This window comes from Mobula birostris, chromosome 11 (genome assembly GCF_030028105.1).
Source record: "Mobula birostris isolate sMobBir1 chromosome 11, sMobBir1.hap1, whole genome shotgun sequence".
Lineage (NCBI taxonomy): Eukaryota > Metazoa > Chordata > Chondrichthyes > Myliobatiformes > Myliobatidae > Mobula > Mobula birostris.
In genome coordinates this window covers 5,962,782-5,981,528 of record NC_092380.1, presented here as the reverse complement: position 1 = coordinate 5,981,528, position 18,747 = coordinate 5,962,782, and the positions used below count along the sequence as shown (strand labels likewise).

At 45.0% G+C, this 18,747-nt stretch overlaps 1 protein-coding gene across 1 annotated transcript in view; it reads left to right on the top strand.

Annotated features, from left to right (window-relative positions):
• The window catches only part of LOC140205361 (glutamate receptor ionotropic, NMDA 2B-like), a 383,673-nt gene that overhangs the window by 340,145 nt on the left and 24,781 nt on the right, over window positions 1–18,747 (top strand). The window contains exons 8-9 of the mRNA XM_072272956.1: window positions 4,096–4,325; window positions 12,504–12,664. Of these exons, the coding sequence (XP_072129057.1) occupies window positions 4,096–4,325; window positions 12,504–12,664 (391 nt within the window). The remainder of the gene's footprint in view (window positions 1–4,095; window positions 4,326–12,503; window positions 12,665–18,747) is intronic.

Below are 18,747 nucleotides of genomic sequence, written 5' to 3'. Positions count from 1 at the left end.
CGATGGCTGTAAACTCTATCAATGCCTCTTATCATCTTATATATCTCTATTAAGTCTCCTCTCATCCTCCTTCACTACAAAGGGAAAAGCCCTACCTTGCTCAAGCTTACCTCACGAGGCATGTTCTGTAGAAGGCAGTTTGTGCTGCTGGAATCAGACACAGGAGAGGTATGCTCTTTGGGTTTGCAGCATGTCGAGTGGCTCAGGGAGGGGGAGATGCGGGATGGTCTTAGTCCAAGGCACAACCTAAAATGCAGGTTCCAATCTTGTTGGCTTGCAGATCTCCCAGTGTGGTGCAGTACGATTAAAACTGTATCCCGGGGGGTCAACAACAGGTGCGCCAGGACCCCGTGTGTCATTTGTCTCAGTGCTCCAAAAGGAGCGATTCCAGAAAACTGATATTGTTATGTCTTTCCTGATTAGGATTGTTATTTTATTTCTAATTACTGGATCTCACAACCTACGTGTGAGTTCACAGCTGCTGTTGATTGCTTGTTATTGCATTGTTAAGCAATTAGCTTTTGTCATCAGGTCGGCCATTTGAGACCTTTGTATACTTCATTTAGTAGTTAGAAGCACTTGTTAGAGGTGAAATGAATTTCAATTAATATTTGAATCTACCTTTTGTAAGAATGCCGAGAAGTACTGTCTTTTCCCACTGGCTCCTTGCGTACTGTAATGTGTTGGTGGATAATAAAACTACCTTCAACTATCACTACGCTGGAATGGAGTTATCCATCTGTCGAGCTGGAGAAAATGGGGAAACACTCTCGAGCGAGGGCAGATTAGACATCGTCCCCGCTAGCCCCACCTGGATATTTGCATTGGGTTCAAAGTGAGCCACACCAAGAAGCCGTTGGACAAATTGAGACATTTTGAGTTGGAAATGATGGTTATCATGCTTCACTCCAGAAGTACTGAGAGAACAGTGTTATATAATCCAATTTCTACACTCTTCTCTGGAAACCCCCTTTACCCACTCAGACTGAAATAGAACAGCCTGCATTAACCCAGTGACAGAGCAACAGAAATCTACAAACTCGTCTTCCCAGGTTTCCCCTGCCTCATTGTAATCTGTTTTCAAACTCATCTGATTCCATGATGTAACTTACAATCTGTTATTCAATGTCTATATATCTATAATCAGTGTGTGTGTATACTGTACCATTTTATTTGGTACACCTGCACACCTGCTTGTTAATGCAAATATCCAATCAGCCAATCATATGGCAGCAACTCAATGCATATAAGCATGCAGACATAGTCAAGAGGTTCAATTGTTGTTCAAACCAAACATCAGAATGGCGAAGAAATGTGACTTTGACCATGGAATGATTGTTGCTGCCAGACGGGGTGGTTTGGTTATCTCAGAAACTGCTGATCTCCTGGGACTGCACACACGACAGTGTCTAGAGTTCATGGAGAATGGGGCAAGAAATTAAAAAAAACATCCAGTGAGCAGCAGTTCTGTGGGTGAAAACGCCTTGTTAATGAGAGAGGTCAGGAGAGAATGGCCAAACCGGTTCAAGTTGACAGGAAGGTAACAGTAACTTAAGTAACCACACATTACAACAGTGGTGTGCAGAAGAACATCTCTGAACGCAAAGCATGTTGAACCTTGGTGGATGGGCTGCAGCAGCAGAAGACCATTAGGTTCAAGAGATACCTAATAAAGTTGTTGCTGAGTTTAATCTATCTATCTATCTATAGTATCTATCAATCTACTGTATATGTATATATATGTATTATTACTGGATCTATGTTATTTTGTATCTAAAACTCACCTCCAATTACTTGATCAGTATATGATCAGGGCAATAAATCCAGAATTTGCCAACCTCCTTAGGCATAGGCAGAAGACTGGCCAACTGGCAGGGGACAAAGAGTGGGAGTAAGGGGAGCTTTTTCTGGTTGATTGCCGGTGACTAGTGGCGTTCCGCAAGGGTTGGGTGTTGGGTCCGCTATGTTCACGTTATATGTTAATGATCTGGATGACAGAATTGATGGCTTTCTGGCCAATTTTGCAGGTGGTACAAAGATAGGTGGAGGGACAGGTAGTGTTGAGGAAGCAGGGAGTTGTGTTGAAAGACTTGGACAGATTAAGAGAATGGGCAAAGAAGTGCAGGTGGAATCCAGTGTAGGGAAGTGTATGGTCATTGCACTTTGGTAGAAGGAATAATGGTGTAGACTATTTTCTAAATGGGGAGTGAATTCAGAAATTGGAATTGCAAAGAGATTTGGGAGACCTAGTGAAGGATTCCCTTAAGATTAACCTCCAGGTTGAGTCGGTAGTGAAGAAGGCGAATGCAATGTTGGCATTCATTTCTAGAGGAATAGAGTATAGGAGCAGGGATGTGATGTTGAGGCTCTATAAGGCGCTGGTGAGACCTCACTTGGAGTACCGTGGGCAGTTTTGGTCTCCTTATTTAAGAAAGGATGTGCTGATGTTGGAGAGGGTACAGAGAAGATTCACTAGAATAATTCTGGGAATGAGAGGGTTAACATAAGAGGAACGTTTGTCCGCTCTTGGACTGTATTCCTTGGAGTTTAGAAGAATGAGGGGAGACCTCATAGAAACATTTCGAATGTTAAAAGGCATGGACAGAGTGGATGTGGCGGTTGGTTCCCATGTTGGGGGAGTCTAGTACGAGAGGGCATGACTTAAGGATTGAAGGGCGCCCATTCAGAACAGAAATGCAAAGAAATTCTTTTAGCCAGAGTGTGATGAATCTATGGAATTTGTTGCCACGGGCGGCAATGGAGGCCAAGTTGTTGGGTGTATTTAAGGCAGAGATTGGTAGGTATCTGAGTAGCCAGGGCATCAAAGGTTATGGTGAGAAGGCTGGGCAGTGGGACTAAATGGGAGAATGGATCAGCTCATGATAAAATGGTGGAGCAGACTCGATGGGCCGAATGGCTGACTTCTGCTCCTTTGTCTTATTGTCTTATAAAATGCAACGTTTGCATTCATTTCAAGAGGACTAGAAAATGGATGTAATGCTTAGACCTTATAAACGATTGGCCACACCACATTTGGAGTCTTGTGAGCGGTTTTGGCCCTATATCTAAGAAAGGACATGCTGCCATTGCAAAGGGTCCAGAGAGGATTCTCGAGAATGATCCTGGGAATGAGAAGGTTAATGTATGTGGCATGTTTGAAGGCTCTGGACCTTTACTCAGTGGAATTTAGAAGAACAAAGGGGGATTTTATTGAAACCTATCGAATAATGAAAGACCTAGATAGACTGGATGTGCAGAGAAATTTTCCAATAGTTGGTGAGTCTAGGAACAGAGGGCACAGCATCAGAATAGAAAGATCTCATTAGAACAAAGATAAGGAGGAATTTCTTTAGCCAGAGGGTGGTGAATCTGTGGAATTCATTGCCACAGATGACAAGTGAATTAGTATATTTAAAGGCAAGTTTGATACATTCTTGATTAGTAATGGTGTCAAATGTTGTGGGGAGAAAGCAGGAGAGTGATGTTGAGAAAGAAAATAAATCAGCCGTGATGGAACAGCAGAGCAGACTCGATAGACTGAATGGCCTAATTCTGCTCTTCTGTTTGATGGTCTTATGGTCATTTGCTTCCCAGGCAAAGGCGCAGTCTGGTCTCGCCCAGCAGCTCAGTGTAAAGAAGAGGGTGGGGAAGGAGTGCCATCCCCGGTAGCATGTAGGCAACTGCTAGCCAACTAGATAGATCATCGAACGTACAGTTCAGAAACAGGTCCTTTTGCCCACAGTGTTATGCTGAGCTAATTAAATTAGTAGTCATATGACCAACTAATTTATCCCTGTTCTGTTTCTTGCACATTCAACTAAGGATCTTTCGAATGTCTCCATTAGCCCAGGGAGTGCATTCCAGGCACCCACCACTCTCTGGGTAAAAAAATGCCCCATTTCGGAGCTGTCTGGGGATCTGGTCAGGCTGAATTATTCGTGTCCTGTTGTAGGTCAGCAGGAGAGAATCTGATAGCAGTCAAAGTACACCCCGAAACAAACAAGATCATTGGGGTATACAATAGAGTTGAGATAGGTACAAAGGTCTCATTGCGACCTCCAGAACATTGAATTTCGCTTCTTCTGTTGTCTGCAGAACCCGGAGGCCCCTCGTTCACCATCGGCAAAGCCATTTGGCTGCTCTGGGGCCTCGTTTTCAATAACTCCGTGCCAGTCCAGAACCCGAAGGGGACCACGAGCAAGATTATGGTGTCGGTCTGGGCCTTCTTCGCTGTGATCTTTTTGGCCAGCTACACAGCCAACCTTGCCGCATTCATGATCCAAGAGGAATATGTGGACCAAGTATCAGGCCTCAGCGATAAGAAGGTAAGCTTCCAGCCACTCTTACATTGGCCCCATGATTGATTAGTTACCTGAAATCTCAAGTAACCCACGTGAAATGCTGGGGGAACTCAGCAGATCAGACAGCGTCTTTGGAAATGAATAAACAGTTGATGTTTTGAGCCAAGAGCTTTCTTCAGGCCTGGAGAGGAAAGGGGAAGATGCTGGGGGAAAAAAAGGTTGGTGGAGAGGAAGAAGACAGGCTAGAAGGTGACAGGTGAAGCCAGGTAAGTGGGAGAGGTAAAGGACTGAAGAGGAAGGAATCTGACAGGAGAGGACGGTGGACCATGGGCGAAAGGGAAGAAGGAGGCGCACCAGGGGGAGGTGATAGGCAGTTGAGGAGTAGAGGTAAAAGGCCAGAGTGGGGAATGGGAGGAGAGGGAAGGGGAGGGGAAAAAATTACTGGAAGGAGAAATTGATGTTTAAGCCATCAGGTTGGAGGCTACTCAGAATGAATATGAGGTATTGCTCCTCCACACTGAGGGTGGCCTCTTCAGGGCAAAAGTGGACTGGCATGTCGGAATGGGAATGGGGATAGGAATTAAAATGATCGGCCATCAGGAAATTCCAAGTTGGCAGATGGAGCAGAGGTGCTAGAGAAATCAATCCTCTTGTTTACGTCGTGTCTCGCCAATGTACAGGAGGACGCATCGGGAACACTGGATACAATAAATGACCCCAATAGATTCGCAGGTGATGTGTTGCCTCGCCTGGAAGGACTGCTTGGGGTACTGAATGGAAGTGAGGGAGGAGGAGAATGGGAAGATGTACCATTTCTGTTGCTTGCAGTGGTATGTGGCAGGAAGATGCATGAGGTCTCAAATGTTGTAGACTCTACAGTAACAATAAGTTTAGATAAACACGAGGAATTCTGCAGATGCTGGAAATCCAGAGCAACACACACAAAATGCTGGAGGAGCTCAGCAGGTCAGGCAGCATCTGTGGAATTCAATAAACAGTCCACGATTCGGGCCAAAACCCTTCTTCAGGACTGGAAAAAGGGAGAAGACGCCAGAGTAAAAATGTGGGGGGAGGGGAAGGAGGCAACAGTTTTAGGTGAAGCCGGGTAGGTGGGAGAGGTAAAGGGCTGGAGAAGAAGGAACCTGATAGGAGAGGAGAGTGGACCATGGGAGAAAGGGAAGGAGGAGGGGACCCAGGGGGGAGTGATAGGTAGGTAAGAAGAAGTAAAAGGCCAGAGTGGGGAATAGACGAAAAGGAGTGGGGGAGAGAAAAATAAGTTTTGATGCATCTAACACAATACAACAAGCTGGTACGATTATGAAGGAAAAAATACCAGATTGTAGCCTTGAGCTATGAAGAGAAAGATCTCAGAACTGAGTCAGGGTTTTGACTCAAGCTGTTGCTGATTCTTCCCCACCCCCACCCTCTGATTCCAGTATCTGAGTTCTGTTGTGTCTCTGAGTTCAACTAAAATGATTACAACTGCAACTGTCTACCAACTGTCCAATCTCTGATCACCTTAGTTAAGACATTACTTGCTGTCAGTTACACATTTCTGCTGGCTACATTGATTTACTCTGGAACTGAGAAGCTTGCTGGCCATTTCAAAGGTCAGTTAAAAGCAGTTATTACTCCTCAACCACCAGGCTCTTAAACCAGAGAGGATAACTTCACTCAATTTCTCTCACCCCATCGCAGAACTGTTCCTACAAACTATGGACTCACCTTCAAGGACTCTTCATCTCATATTCTTGATATTTATTGCTTGCATGCTTCTTTGTTTATTTGTGTATTTATTTATTGATTAATCAATTGATTGATTGAGATACAGTGTGGAATAGGACTCTCAGGCCCTTCGAGCTGCGCTGCCCAGCAATCCCCCAATTTAATCCTAGCCTAATCACGGGACAATTTACAATCACCAATTAACCTACTAACCGGCACGTCTTTAGACTGTGAGAGGAAACCGGAGCACCCGAAGGAAACCCACACAGTCACGGAGGGAACGTACAGACTCCTAACAGGCAGTGACGGGAATTGAACCTGGGTCACAGGTAGTGCAACGCATTGTGCTAACTGCTACACTACCAAGCTGTCCCTATTATTATTATTATTATTATTAATTTTTTTGTTCTTTTCTTAGCATTTGCACAGCTTGCAGTTTTTTTGGCACACTGGATGTTGTCAGTCCTGTTGGGTGCGGTCTTTCATTGATTCTATTGTGTTTCTTGTGTTTACTTAATTGCTCACAAGAAAATGAATTTCAGGGTTGTATATGGTGACTTTGAACTTTGAACCCAACAAGGTGATGACGCCCTTCTTATTTCTCACTCCACCATAAAGCCTGGTCTCCCTGCACATACTCTGCAACTCAGAAATATTTCGCAGATTTTGGAGGCCAGGTTCAGAGGCAGGGATGTACATAAATGATGAAACTAGCATGCTAAGCCCTGTCTGTTCTAGAGTCATCAAATGGGGCGCCATGGTAGTGTAGCAGTTAGTGCTGCGCCTTTACAGCTCGGGGTGTACCAGAGCTCGGAGTTCAATTCTGGCACTGTCTGTGCGGAGTTTGTACGTTCTCCACGTGACCGCATGGATTTCGTCCCACAGTGCAAAGACGTACAGGTTGGTAAGTTAGTTGGTCATTGTAAATTGTCCCGTGATTAGGCTAGGGTTAAATCAGAGGATTGCTGTCTGGTCCAGTTCACTGGGCCAGAAGGGCCTGCTCCTTGCTGTAATCTGAAATAAATAAAAACATTTCACCCTTGCAGCTGTAGAATGCAAATAAACAAGTAATAAAAACCTGATATCAGTGATGTACGTAACCAGAATGTTCTTGGAAAAAGTCAACTGCTTTATTGGTCAATGAGGTAATTTTGACTCTCCATTCAAAGTTCAAAGTAAATTTTATTATCAAGGTACATATATGTCACCATATACACCCCTGAGAATTATTTTTCTGCGGGTATACTCAGCCAATCTATAGAATATTGACTATAAGAGGATTAGTGAAAGATCAACCGGAATGCAGAAGACAACAAACTGTGCAAATACAAATATAAATAAATAGCAATAAATAACGTGAAAATGAGATAAAGAGTCCTTAAAGTGAGATCATTGGCTGTGGGAACATCTCAATGATGGAGTATATGAGTGTAGTTATCCCATTTTGTTCAAGAGCCTGACGGTTGAGGGGTAGTAACTGTTCTTGAACCTGGTGGTGTGAGTCCTGAGGCTCTTGTACCTTCTACTTGATGGCAGCAGTGAGAAGTGAGCATGACCCAGGTGGTGGGGATCTCTGATGATGGATGCTGCTTTCCTACGACAGTGTTTCATGTAGATGTGCTCAATGGTTGGGAGGGTTTTACCCATGATGTACTGGGCCAAATCCATTAGCTCTTGCAGGATTTTCCATTCAAAGGCATTGGTGTTTTCATACCAGGCATGATGCAGCCAGTCAATATACTCTCCACCACACATCTATAGATGTTTGACAAGTTTCAGATGTCATGCCGAATCTCTGTAAACTCCTAAGGAAGTAGAAGTGCTGCCGTGCTTTCTCCACAATTGCACTTATAGGCTGGGTCCAGGACTGGTCCTCTGAAATAGTAACACCAAGAAATTTAAAGTTGCTAACCCCCTCCACCTTTGATCCTTCAATGGGCTGAAGTCTATAATCAGTTCCTAGGTCTTGCTGACATTGAGTGAGAGGTTGTTGTTATGACACCACTCTGACAAATTTCAAAATCCCTCCTGTATGTTCATACATGGTGCCAGACCCACAACAACTTGTTAACTCTTTCTCCAAGCAGTTAAAGGTTTCCTCTGGTGTAATGTTGAATCAGGTTCACGGGTCCAGCAAGTGAGACAGGAAATGCGCTAACTTTGAATAGGTACATTAATCATTTATTTTTAAACAGTAAAAATTCGACTAAACATTCACGTTCCCCAAGTTACAGATACTACAAACCTGAATATTCAACAAACATACTTAATTAAAAATGTACACAGAGCATACCTTCCCAATGGCCATGTGCGTCCTTGCCTTAAACAAAGGAAGACGACAGCAAGCCCCTTCCACGTATTATTTTACATAGCCCGGATATTTGAAACTGGACACCAGGTAGCCATCCAACGGGAAAAACAGCTGTAGTTTCTAAACTAACCAATCACCACGGAAGCAACTTTGGACAATCAGAATAAGGCACGCCTGCACAGGACAGCTGGGTGCTCTGGTTTCCTCACACAATGCAAAGACGTACGGTTCGGGGTAGTGAGTCATGGGCATGCTACGGTGGCACTGGAAGCGTAGCGACACTTGTTAACTCTTTGGGCTGCCCAGTGCAATCCTTGCTGATTTGATACAGGTCAATGTACTGTATGGTTTGATGTACAGGTGACAAATAACTCTCCTTTGTGTCACCTTGTCGGGGCTGTACTTAGCAACGCATTGACCTTAACTGCCCTCTGAAATGCCAAGCAAGCTCTTCAGTTCAGGGATAACTAGGGTTGGAGATAAGTGTTGGGGATCTCGTATAAGTGACTTAAAGAAAGATGGCATTCTGTCCTCCCAACATCACCCATCTGACCAAACCTTTGCTCAGCTGTCCTGATACTTAGGTACAATGATGGATCGATTAAAATCAGCAAGAGTCCTACATCAGAGGAGTGCAGAGATCAAGAAACCTTTTGGGTGGAACGGGTCTCGGCCCGAAATGCCAACTGTTTACTAATTTCCATAGATACTGCCTGACCGGCTGAGCTCCATAGGCAAGAAAAGTTTGGGATGAAGAGGAAAGTCCACGTAGGGACTTGAGAACAAAACAAGAAACTTTGAAATTGAGATACTAACGTTCTGGGAATCGGAGCGTTCAGTAAACAAAGGTGTAGTGTGGATCAGAAGGATACTCCATCCCTTGTGAACTGGTGACCGATATTTTCACATGATGTTACTGTCAGATGCCTTCTGTTATTTTTAAATTTGTTCTTGATAAGTGATAGTTGGTTCAATTGCCTTCCATAGAATGAGTGGTTCCTCTGCCAGACAGAAGTAACGTGGACAGGAAGGTAAATAAGGCGGTACAGTAGATTAGCAGTTAGCGTAACACTTTACAGTGCCACGTGTAAGGTCGGGGTTCAATTCCCTCCATCACCTGTAAGGAGTCTGCACGCTCTCCCCATGCCTGTATGGGTTTCCTCCCACATTCCAAAGATGTACAGCACTGTGCAAAAGTCTTAGGCACATATATATAGCTAGGGTGCCTAAGACTTTTGCACAGTACTGTATTTGTCAACGTGGAGCAAAGAGCAAGTTTGTAAATCTGGTGGGTGCAAAGAATGTTGGAAATGGTGGGGGTGGAGTGCCAGGGAAGGGATGTGGGACAGATGGCAGAGAAGGAGTGCTGGGGGGGGGGGCGGGGGTGGTGGCACTGGTACAGAAACACCCAGTCTTGAGATACCAGGTAAAGTCATTTGATTCCAAAGAATTGATCACTACAGAATGTTTCTCTGGTGCTTTCTGCTCCCTTCGCTCTCCCTTCCCCGTTTCCCAACCATCTCTCTGCCCCCTTCCCACTCTCAGTCCACAATAGAGACCCATATCAGAATCAAGTTTATCATTGCTCATATGTCATGAATTTTTTTTGTGACAGCAGTACAGAGTGATAAATAAAATTACTACAGTATTGTACAAAAGTCTAAGGCTCCCTAGCTATGTATATGTGCCTAAGACTTTTGCACAGTGCTGTATAGGTTAGGGTTCGTAAGAGATTGGCATGCTATGTTGGCGCGGGATGTGTGGTTGCAGATGTGCCCTGCACATCTCCGAACCAAATGAAGTATTTTACTTTATGTTTCAATGCTTGCGTGACAAATAAGAGCTGGTAAAACTGATCCGTGTAGCTTGCAAAAACTGCGTGGCTAAAAGCAAGTAGCCTTGTCTTAACTAAGGTAATCAGGGATTGGACAATGACTAGAGAGGTTAATTTTAACTGAACTTGGAATGAATCACAGGTAGCATCATACAAAACGGAAACAGGTCTACATCAAGGGGCCCTTGGGTTGGGTCAGGTTGACTTCAATGGACAGCGGAGTTAAGTGGGTATAATCAGTTTACCATCACCAGGGTTAGATAAAAATTTATGAAGGCCAAACTGCCAAAAGCTTTCTTTACAACCCTATCTACCCAGGATGTCACTTTCAATGACTAGTATATGCCCAAGAGGAGGGACCTAGACTTTTGTTACAAGATGCCAGAGGCACGTGATACCTCCTTGTAAACAAAAGCTTTTTAGACCACCAGAGGGCTGTTACGAGCCAACCATGTTGCCATGAGCCCTACATGGACAGCTGGCAGCCTGCTGGTGTTAGCAAACAATGAAGACAAGAGATTCTGAAGATGCTGGGAACCCAGGGCAACACACACAAAATGCTGGAGGAACACAAAGGTTCAGGCTGCATCTATGGAAAGGAATTTCGGGCTGAGACTCTTCATCAGGACGAGATAGGAAGGTGGTTGAAGCCAGAAATAGAAGGTGGGGTGAGGGGGCAGATTGCAAGCTGGCAGGTGATAAGTGAGACCAGGTGAGGGGGCAGGTGAGTGGGTGGGGGGAGAGGGGATAAAGTAAGTAGCTGGGAGGTGATAGGTGGAATATCTAAAGAGCTGAAGAAGAAGGAATCTGATAGGAGGAGACAGTGGACCATGGGAGAATGGGGAGGTGGAGGGGGGCATCAGAGAGAGGTGATAGGCAGGTGTGGAGAAGAGAAGAGGTAAGAGGAATGGAAAAAGGGAGAAGGGGAAGGGGGAGAAATTGCCAGATGTTAGAGAAATCGATGTTAGTGCTATCAGCTTGGAAACTACGCAGACGGAAATGAATGGCTTTTTAAACGACCAGAGAACTGTTAAGAGTTGACCATGTTGCTATGAGCCTGACATGGACAGTTGACAGGTTGCTGGAACTAGCAAACGAAGACTTGTTTTTAGCCTCAGTTCAATAGCTTCTTGGCCACTTTTCCTCAGATCAGTTTTTTTAAAATTTAAACTGTTCTGACAGATTATTAATTGAGACATCTGGACTGCAGTAGTACCAGAAAGTGTGGGGGAAACACGTAGCTGATTCAGATACTTTGACCTAAAAGATTAAAACCCTGTTTCTCTGTCCAGAGCATCTGTAGACAGAGAGAGACAGGGTTTTAACATTGCAAGTCAATAGCCCTTTGTCAGAACTGGGCAACAGGGAAAACAAAAGTGCACAGAGAGGGGGAGAAGGATGGATAGGACAAAGGGAATAAGGATGAAGCCTGGGTTACTATGGTGATAAACTGATGCTGAAGCCTTCTGGTTGATGGGTGGATGATGGGAGAGAGAGAGAATAGACCAAGGAATATATAAAACCTGTGAAATGCAGGTCAGAGAGCGATAGAGAGAGAGAAAGAGAGAGAGAGAGAGATGGAGAGAGAAAAAGAGAGAGACAGACAGACAGAGAGAAAGAGAGACATGGAGAGAGGGAGGAGAGACAGAGAGAGAGATGGAAAGAGAGAAGAAATTCAGAAAGAGAGAAACAGAGAAAGAAAGAGTGACAGATAGAGACAGACAGTGAGAGAAAGAGAGAGATAGAGATACATGGGTAGAGAGAGAGAGAGAGAGGGATAGAGTGAGAGAGAGAGAGAGAGAGTAAACCAATGAATATATAAAACCTGTGAAATGCAGGTCAGAAAGAGAGAAGAGACAGACCGGTAGACGGAGACAGACAGAGAGAAACAGCGGGACATGGAGAGAGTGAGTGAGGGAGAAAGAGAGAGAGAGAGAGAAAGAGAGATACACAAAGAGAATGAGAGAGATGGAGAGAGGAAGAGGGGGATAGAAAGAAGACAGAGGAGCGACAGTCAGAGCAAAAGAGAGAGAGAAGCACACACATACACGCACGCGCAGATGGAGAGAGAGACATAATGAGGGAGAAGACAGAGAAAGAGAGAGAGAGGGAGCGAGAGAGAAAATCTGTGAGGTGCATATCAGAACTACGGGAAACGGACTGGTATGTCAGGCTGCATTAGTGTCGAGGGAAAAGCAGAGATATTACAGAAGGATTACCCCAAGCAGAGCTGGACTATTAGCCTAGTCACTTGGCCGCTGCAGCACCAGACTCTCCATGTGATGTATGTCTTAACCTCAGTCAGTACTCATTTGTCGTTTTCTCTTTCCAGTTCCAGAGACCAAATGATTTCTCTCCTCCGTTTCGGTTTGGGACAGTTCCCAATGGAAGCACAGAAAGAAACATCCGTAACAATTACCTCGAAATGCACACCTACATGACAAAGTACAATCAGAAATCCGTGCTCGACGCATTAATAAGCCTGAAGGCCGGGTAAGAACATAAAAAAAATTTTGTTAATATACTAAGCAGTGGGAATAGGGCACTTTGGTAGGAACATGTACATTTAGATCATAAGACCATAAGACATAGGAGCAGACTGAGACCATTTGGCCCATCGGGTCTGTTCTGTAATTCCATTATGGCTGATTTATTATCCCTTTCAACCTCATCCTTTTGCCTTCTCCCCATAAACTTTGACACCCTGACTAATCATGATCCTATCAACCTCTGCTTTAAATATACCCAATGAATTGGCCTCCACAGCCGACTGTGGTAATAAATTCCATGGATTCACCACTCATTGGCTAAAGAAATTCTTCCTCATCTCTGTTCTGAAAGAACGTCCTTCTATTCTGAGGCTATACCCTCTGGTCCTAGACTCTCCCACTACAGGAAACATCCTCTCCACATCCCCTCTACCTAAGCCTTTCAATATTCAATAGGTTTCAAAGAGATCGCCCCTTATTCTTCTAAACTCCAGTGAGTACAGACCCAGAGCTCCTCATACGTTAACATTTCCATTCCCAGGATCATTCTTGTGAACCTCCTCTGGACTTTCTCCAATGCCAGCACATCCTTTTTTTCAGATAAGAGGCCCAAAACTGCTCACAGTACTCCAAGTGCTCCAAGCTTAGTTGGGCCTTAAAATACAGGCCATTCCTCTGTGTGTTACCCTTCCTAAGGCAAGACCTCGATCTGGGGGATGAGTCCGAGCTATAAAAATTCTTCCGGCTGGATCTTAATTTTTCATTGGCTCCACACTATGATTAATATTCTCATTAACAGATGGTTAACAACTGTGTTTTAAATCACGCAGGCATTGGTTTTAATTTGGTTCTTTCCCCCAAGACCCTAAAGGCAATGCAGTGGAGCCAGCTGATGCCTAATCTTAGAGAGAAGAGCTTTAAATGAACACTTCACTGTGGCTACTCTGACCTCTGATAACCCGACTGGCCCTGCTCTAATTACACTGGACAACAAATTTTTTCCTCAGAATTTTTTTTTTGGTTTATGATAGACCACCTGAAGCTAAACACAAATATAATTCCAGCCTACTTGTATCACGTAAGAATTTGGAGAAACAAGGAATTAACTTTTATTGAATAAAATGCGTATAATTGCGTTATGGTGATGACGCTTTGCGATAGTTTTAGATTCTGAGAACACTCAGTCCTCTTTTATTGTCACTTAGAAATGCATACATTCATTAAGAAATGATACAATGTTTCTCCAGAGTGATATCACAGAAAACAGGACAAACCAAAGACTAACACTGACAGAACCACGTAATTATAACATATAGTTACAGCAGTGCAAAGAAATACCATAATTTGATGAAGAACAAATCATAGGCGCAGTAAAAAAAAGTCTCAAAGTCCCCAAGTCGATCGACTCCCGAGTCCCCGATAGCAGGTGGCAAAAGGGAGAAACTCCCTGCCATAAACCTCCAGGCACCGTCAACTTGCTGATGCCTTGGAAGCAGTTGACCACAGCTGACACTGAGTCCGTCCTTCCAAAAACTTCGAACCTCCAACCAGCCCCTCCGATACAGCCTCCCGAGCGCCATCCTCTGCCGAGCGCCTTCGACCTAACCCCGGCTGCTGAAACAAGCAAAGCCGAGGATTCGGGGCCTTCTGCCCCGGAGATTCCGGTTACCACACAGTAGCAACGGCAGCGAAGCAGGCATTTCAGAAGTTTTCCAGATGTTCCTCCATACTGTTAGGTCTGTCTCCATCAAATCAGAATTGTGCACGGTCCCCTACTTGACAGATTACAGATATCATCACCGGAGAGGCCGCGCGCACTGCCATCGCACCGCCGTCTTCTCCTCCTTAGTTCAACTAAGCTAAAAATGTTTTGTTTTTGATTTTCATTTGTACTCAGTGGCTGAGGCTTCTCGCTCAAGTGTCCAACAATAATTAGCCAGCATTGATGGATTCCAGTTGCCCTGGTATCCTTTCTCCATGATGGCAATGTCCTGGTGAAACCTTTCACCGTGCTCGTCACTGACAGCATCAAGATTTGCAGGGAAGAAGTCTAAATGGGAATGCAGAAAGTGAATCTTTAGTGACATGTTGCACTTCATGGCCTGGTGCTCTGTAGATGCCAAGAAAATTTTTAACAACACCCTCGAATGCCTTCCGTGCAGTTTTCTTTGGTCCCACTAGAAGTTCTTTGAACTGCCTGTCATTGATGACCTGCCTTCCCTATTCTTGTCATCAGTTACTCTGACTTGAATTATGAATTGAAATAACAAATATGGGCAATTTCAAAAAAAATGTTGCGTGCGTGATAGGGAAATTTCACCGTGATTTTCATGATCAGCAGTCCAAAATCCATAAGGTACACCAATAAGTATTGAGGAAATAAAATCTTTGTTGTCCAGTATTATTTCTCTCCTATTGCTTCAGATTCTCCCTCCAGAGGGATTGCTGGGCAGTGTGACTGACCATAAAAATGTAAGATGTAGGAGCAGAGTTAGGTCATTCAGCCCATCGAGTCCACTCTGCCATTTCATTATGGCTGATCCCGGATCCCATTTAACCCTACACCCATGTCCTTTCACCATATCCCCTTGATGCCCCGACCAATCAGGAATCTATCCACTTCTGCTTTAAATATACCCATTACTTTACCTCCACTGCAGTCTGTGGCTGAGCATTCCACAGGTTCCCCACTCTTTGGCTAAAAACATTCCTCCTTACCTCTGTTCTAAAAGGTCGTCCCTCAGTTTTGACGTTCTGCCCTCTAGTTCTGTCCTTGCCTCAGTGACAAACTTTTTGAGAAAGTTTCATTCCAGGACGTGGGTCTGTAGCCAAGGTAACGGTTTTCAATCCTTCCTCTTATAGAGAACCAGCTCTCCCACAACTGTACATACACACACACACACACACACACACACACACACACACACATGCATGTACTCATTCATACATACATACTTTCACACCTACACACATACACACTCTTTCACATACACACTCTCACATACACCGTCGCTCACACACACACACTCACACTCACTCACTCTCACATAACTCTCATACACTCACTCTCATATACTCGTATACATTTTCACACCTATACACACACACACTCTTTCACATGAACTCTCTCTCACAGACACACACAAGCTCACACTCACTTTCACATAAAATCTCATATACTCACTCACACACCCCTGCACACACTCGTACACATTTTCACACCTATACACACACACACAGTCATTCACATGCACTCTCTCTCACAGACACACACACACACACACACACAAAGTTACCATCACTGCATTTCAGGGTGTGGTCCAGATCCACCTCACTCCTTCTCATGGTATTTGTTGACGGTGATTAGTACCACTCACCTACATTTACCTGAATCATGTCTGTGAATTTTGCAACATCCATTCACTCTCCTTGTACTAAATCGTGGTGCTGGTTTAGTATATAGGCAGACAATGCTTCAGTATGGGATGTTCCTCTTAGTTGAGGAGTGGCTGCCCTGACAGAGTCCCTCCAGAAGGCAGCAGGTGTTCCTGGTAGGAAGAGATTACCTGGCAACTATTGTTGGGACATTGACGCAGTCTATGTATGTCTACCCACCGGGGAACCTGCACGGAAGGGATTACCAATGGCTGCCCTCTCCTCTCCTATGGGCTGATGTGTCAATAGTCTCCCTAGTGTAGCGGTGATCAGCAAACTGAGATATACAGTGTTTATCAACAGGGTTGGAATGGTCCTGAGGCTGGAGAGTTGAGGGCACTGATGACCTTAATTTCGAGTGTTTGAAACTTGTACCCGAAGTTTCCTGAGGTCACGGGATTTGCTCTGCGGACATGCTTCTCAATAATATACTGCTGTTGATTGGTCATTGGACAGGAAATAGAGGGCACCAAGATGAGGATACCCTCAGGGTGGAGCACCACACCTATATTCCATCTGGGTAGCCTCCAACCTGATGGCATGAATGTCGATTTCTCGTACTGGTAAACAAATTTCCCCCGCCCGGCCCCCTTCCTCTGTTACCTACTCTGACCGTTTACCTTTCTCACCTGCGTATCTCTCCCCCGGGTCACCTCCTCCTTCCCTTTCTTCCGTGATCCACTCTCCTCTCCAATCAGATTTCCCTTTCTTCCGTGATCCACTCTCCTCTCCAATCAGATTCCTTCCTCTCCAGCCCTTTGTCTTCCCTCCCACTTGGCTTCACCTATCACCTTCCAGCTAGCCTCCTTCACCCCCCCCCCCCCGCCCCCGCCACCGATCTTTTTAAGTCCGGCATCTTTCCCTTTCCTGTCCAGTTCTGACGAAGAGTCTTGGCCGGAAACGTAGAATGTTTATCCTTTTCCATAGATGCTGCCTGACCTGCTGAGTTCCTCCAGCACTTTGTGTGCGTTGCTCTGGATTTCCAGCATCTGCAGACCTTCTCATGTTTATAAAAACAAATGAGTTATTTTTGGGTTCTAACTCATAGGATACCAGAGGAGTCGGTTCTGGGTTTCTAAGTGTTGATAGTCTGCATTAATAAATAGAAAGAAGAAATTTGCGTAGCCTCCTCCTTGATGGGAGTGGGACAAAAGGTCCATGAACAGGGTGTGTGGGATCCTTCATGATGTAATTGGTCTTTTCCTGCACCTTCCTGTTTATACAGTATGCCCTTGATGGTGGGTGGGCAGGCAGCCGTGAGGCATTAGGCAATTTTAACTACCCGTTGTAGAGCTTTCCTGTCCACTGTGTTGCAGAGATGCAGCATGTTAGGATGCTTTCAGCTGCGGGTCTGTAGAAGGTCGCAAGCATTGGTGTGCATGGGCCAACTTTCTTCAGCTTCCTCAGAAAACAGAGGCATTGGTGAAGTGTGGAGGATGTGATCTGGGACTATGAGAGGCCAGGCGAGATCTGCACTCCCAAAATAAAAAAGAAAGGTTATTGGTGCTCAGAGCGATCCAGGCCTGTTATCCATGGACTTTGGTGGGAGAAGTGAAGCTGCCAGTGTGGCTCTCTCTGTGAGACATGGGGCGACAAAGAGTTGTGTTCTAAAACAAGAGAAAATCTGCAGGTGCTGGAAGTTCCAGCAATACACCCAAAATGTTGGAGGAACACAGCAGGTTAGGCAGCATCTATGGGAAAGAGTGAACAGACGATGTTTCAGGTCGAGACCCTTCATCAAGACTGGGAAAAAAGAGAGATGAGAAGTCAGAGTAAGAAGGTTGGGGGAGGGGAGGAAGAAGTACAGGGTGGTAGGTGACAGGTGAAACCAGGAGAGGGGATGTGGTGGAGTAAAGAGCTGGGAAGCTGATCGGTGAAGAAGATAATGGGCTGGAAAATGAGGAATCTGACAGGAGAGGGTAGAAGATCATTGAAGAAAGGACAAGGAGAAGAACACTAGAGGGAGATGATGGACAGCGAAGGAGTAAGGTGAGAGACAGAGATGGGAATGGAGAATGGTGAAGGGAGGGGTGGGGCATTAACTAGAAGTTTGAGAGATCAGTTCATGCCATCAGGTTGCCCAGATGAAATATAAGGTGCTGCTTCTCCAACCTGACTGTGACCTCATCGCAGCAGTAGAGAAGGCCGTGGACTGACATGTCAGAATGGGAATGGGAAGTAGAATTGAAATGGATGGCCACCAGGGGATTCCGCTTTTTCTGGCAGACGGAGTGCAGGTGCTCGGCGAAGCGGCCTCCCAATCTATGTCAGGTCTCACCGATGTACAGTTGTGCCCTAAACTTGTCTGCCTCCTGTAAGGTGGTTCCTGTGTGTGCCCATAGTACATGGGAGCTGTTTGCTCTCATTTCCATTTTATCCCTGATGAGAAACATAGGACATAGAAGAGTACAGCACAGGAACAGGCCATTCGGCCCACAGTGTTGTGCTGTACCAGCTAAAAAGCAAATCAAAAACACCCAAACACTAATCCCTCCTACCTACACAATAGACAATAGACAATAGATGCAGGAGTAGGCCATTCAGCCCTTCGAGCCAGCACCACCATTCACTGTGATCATGGCTGATCATCCACAATCAGTACCCTTTTCCTGCCTTCTCCCCGTATCCCTTCACTCCGCTATCTTTAAGAGC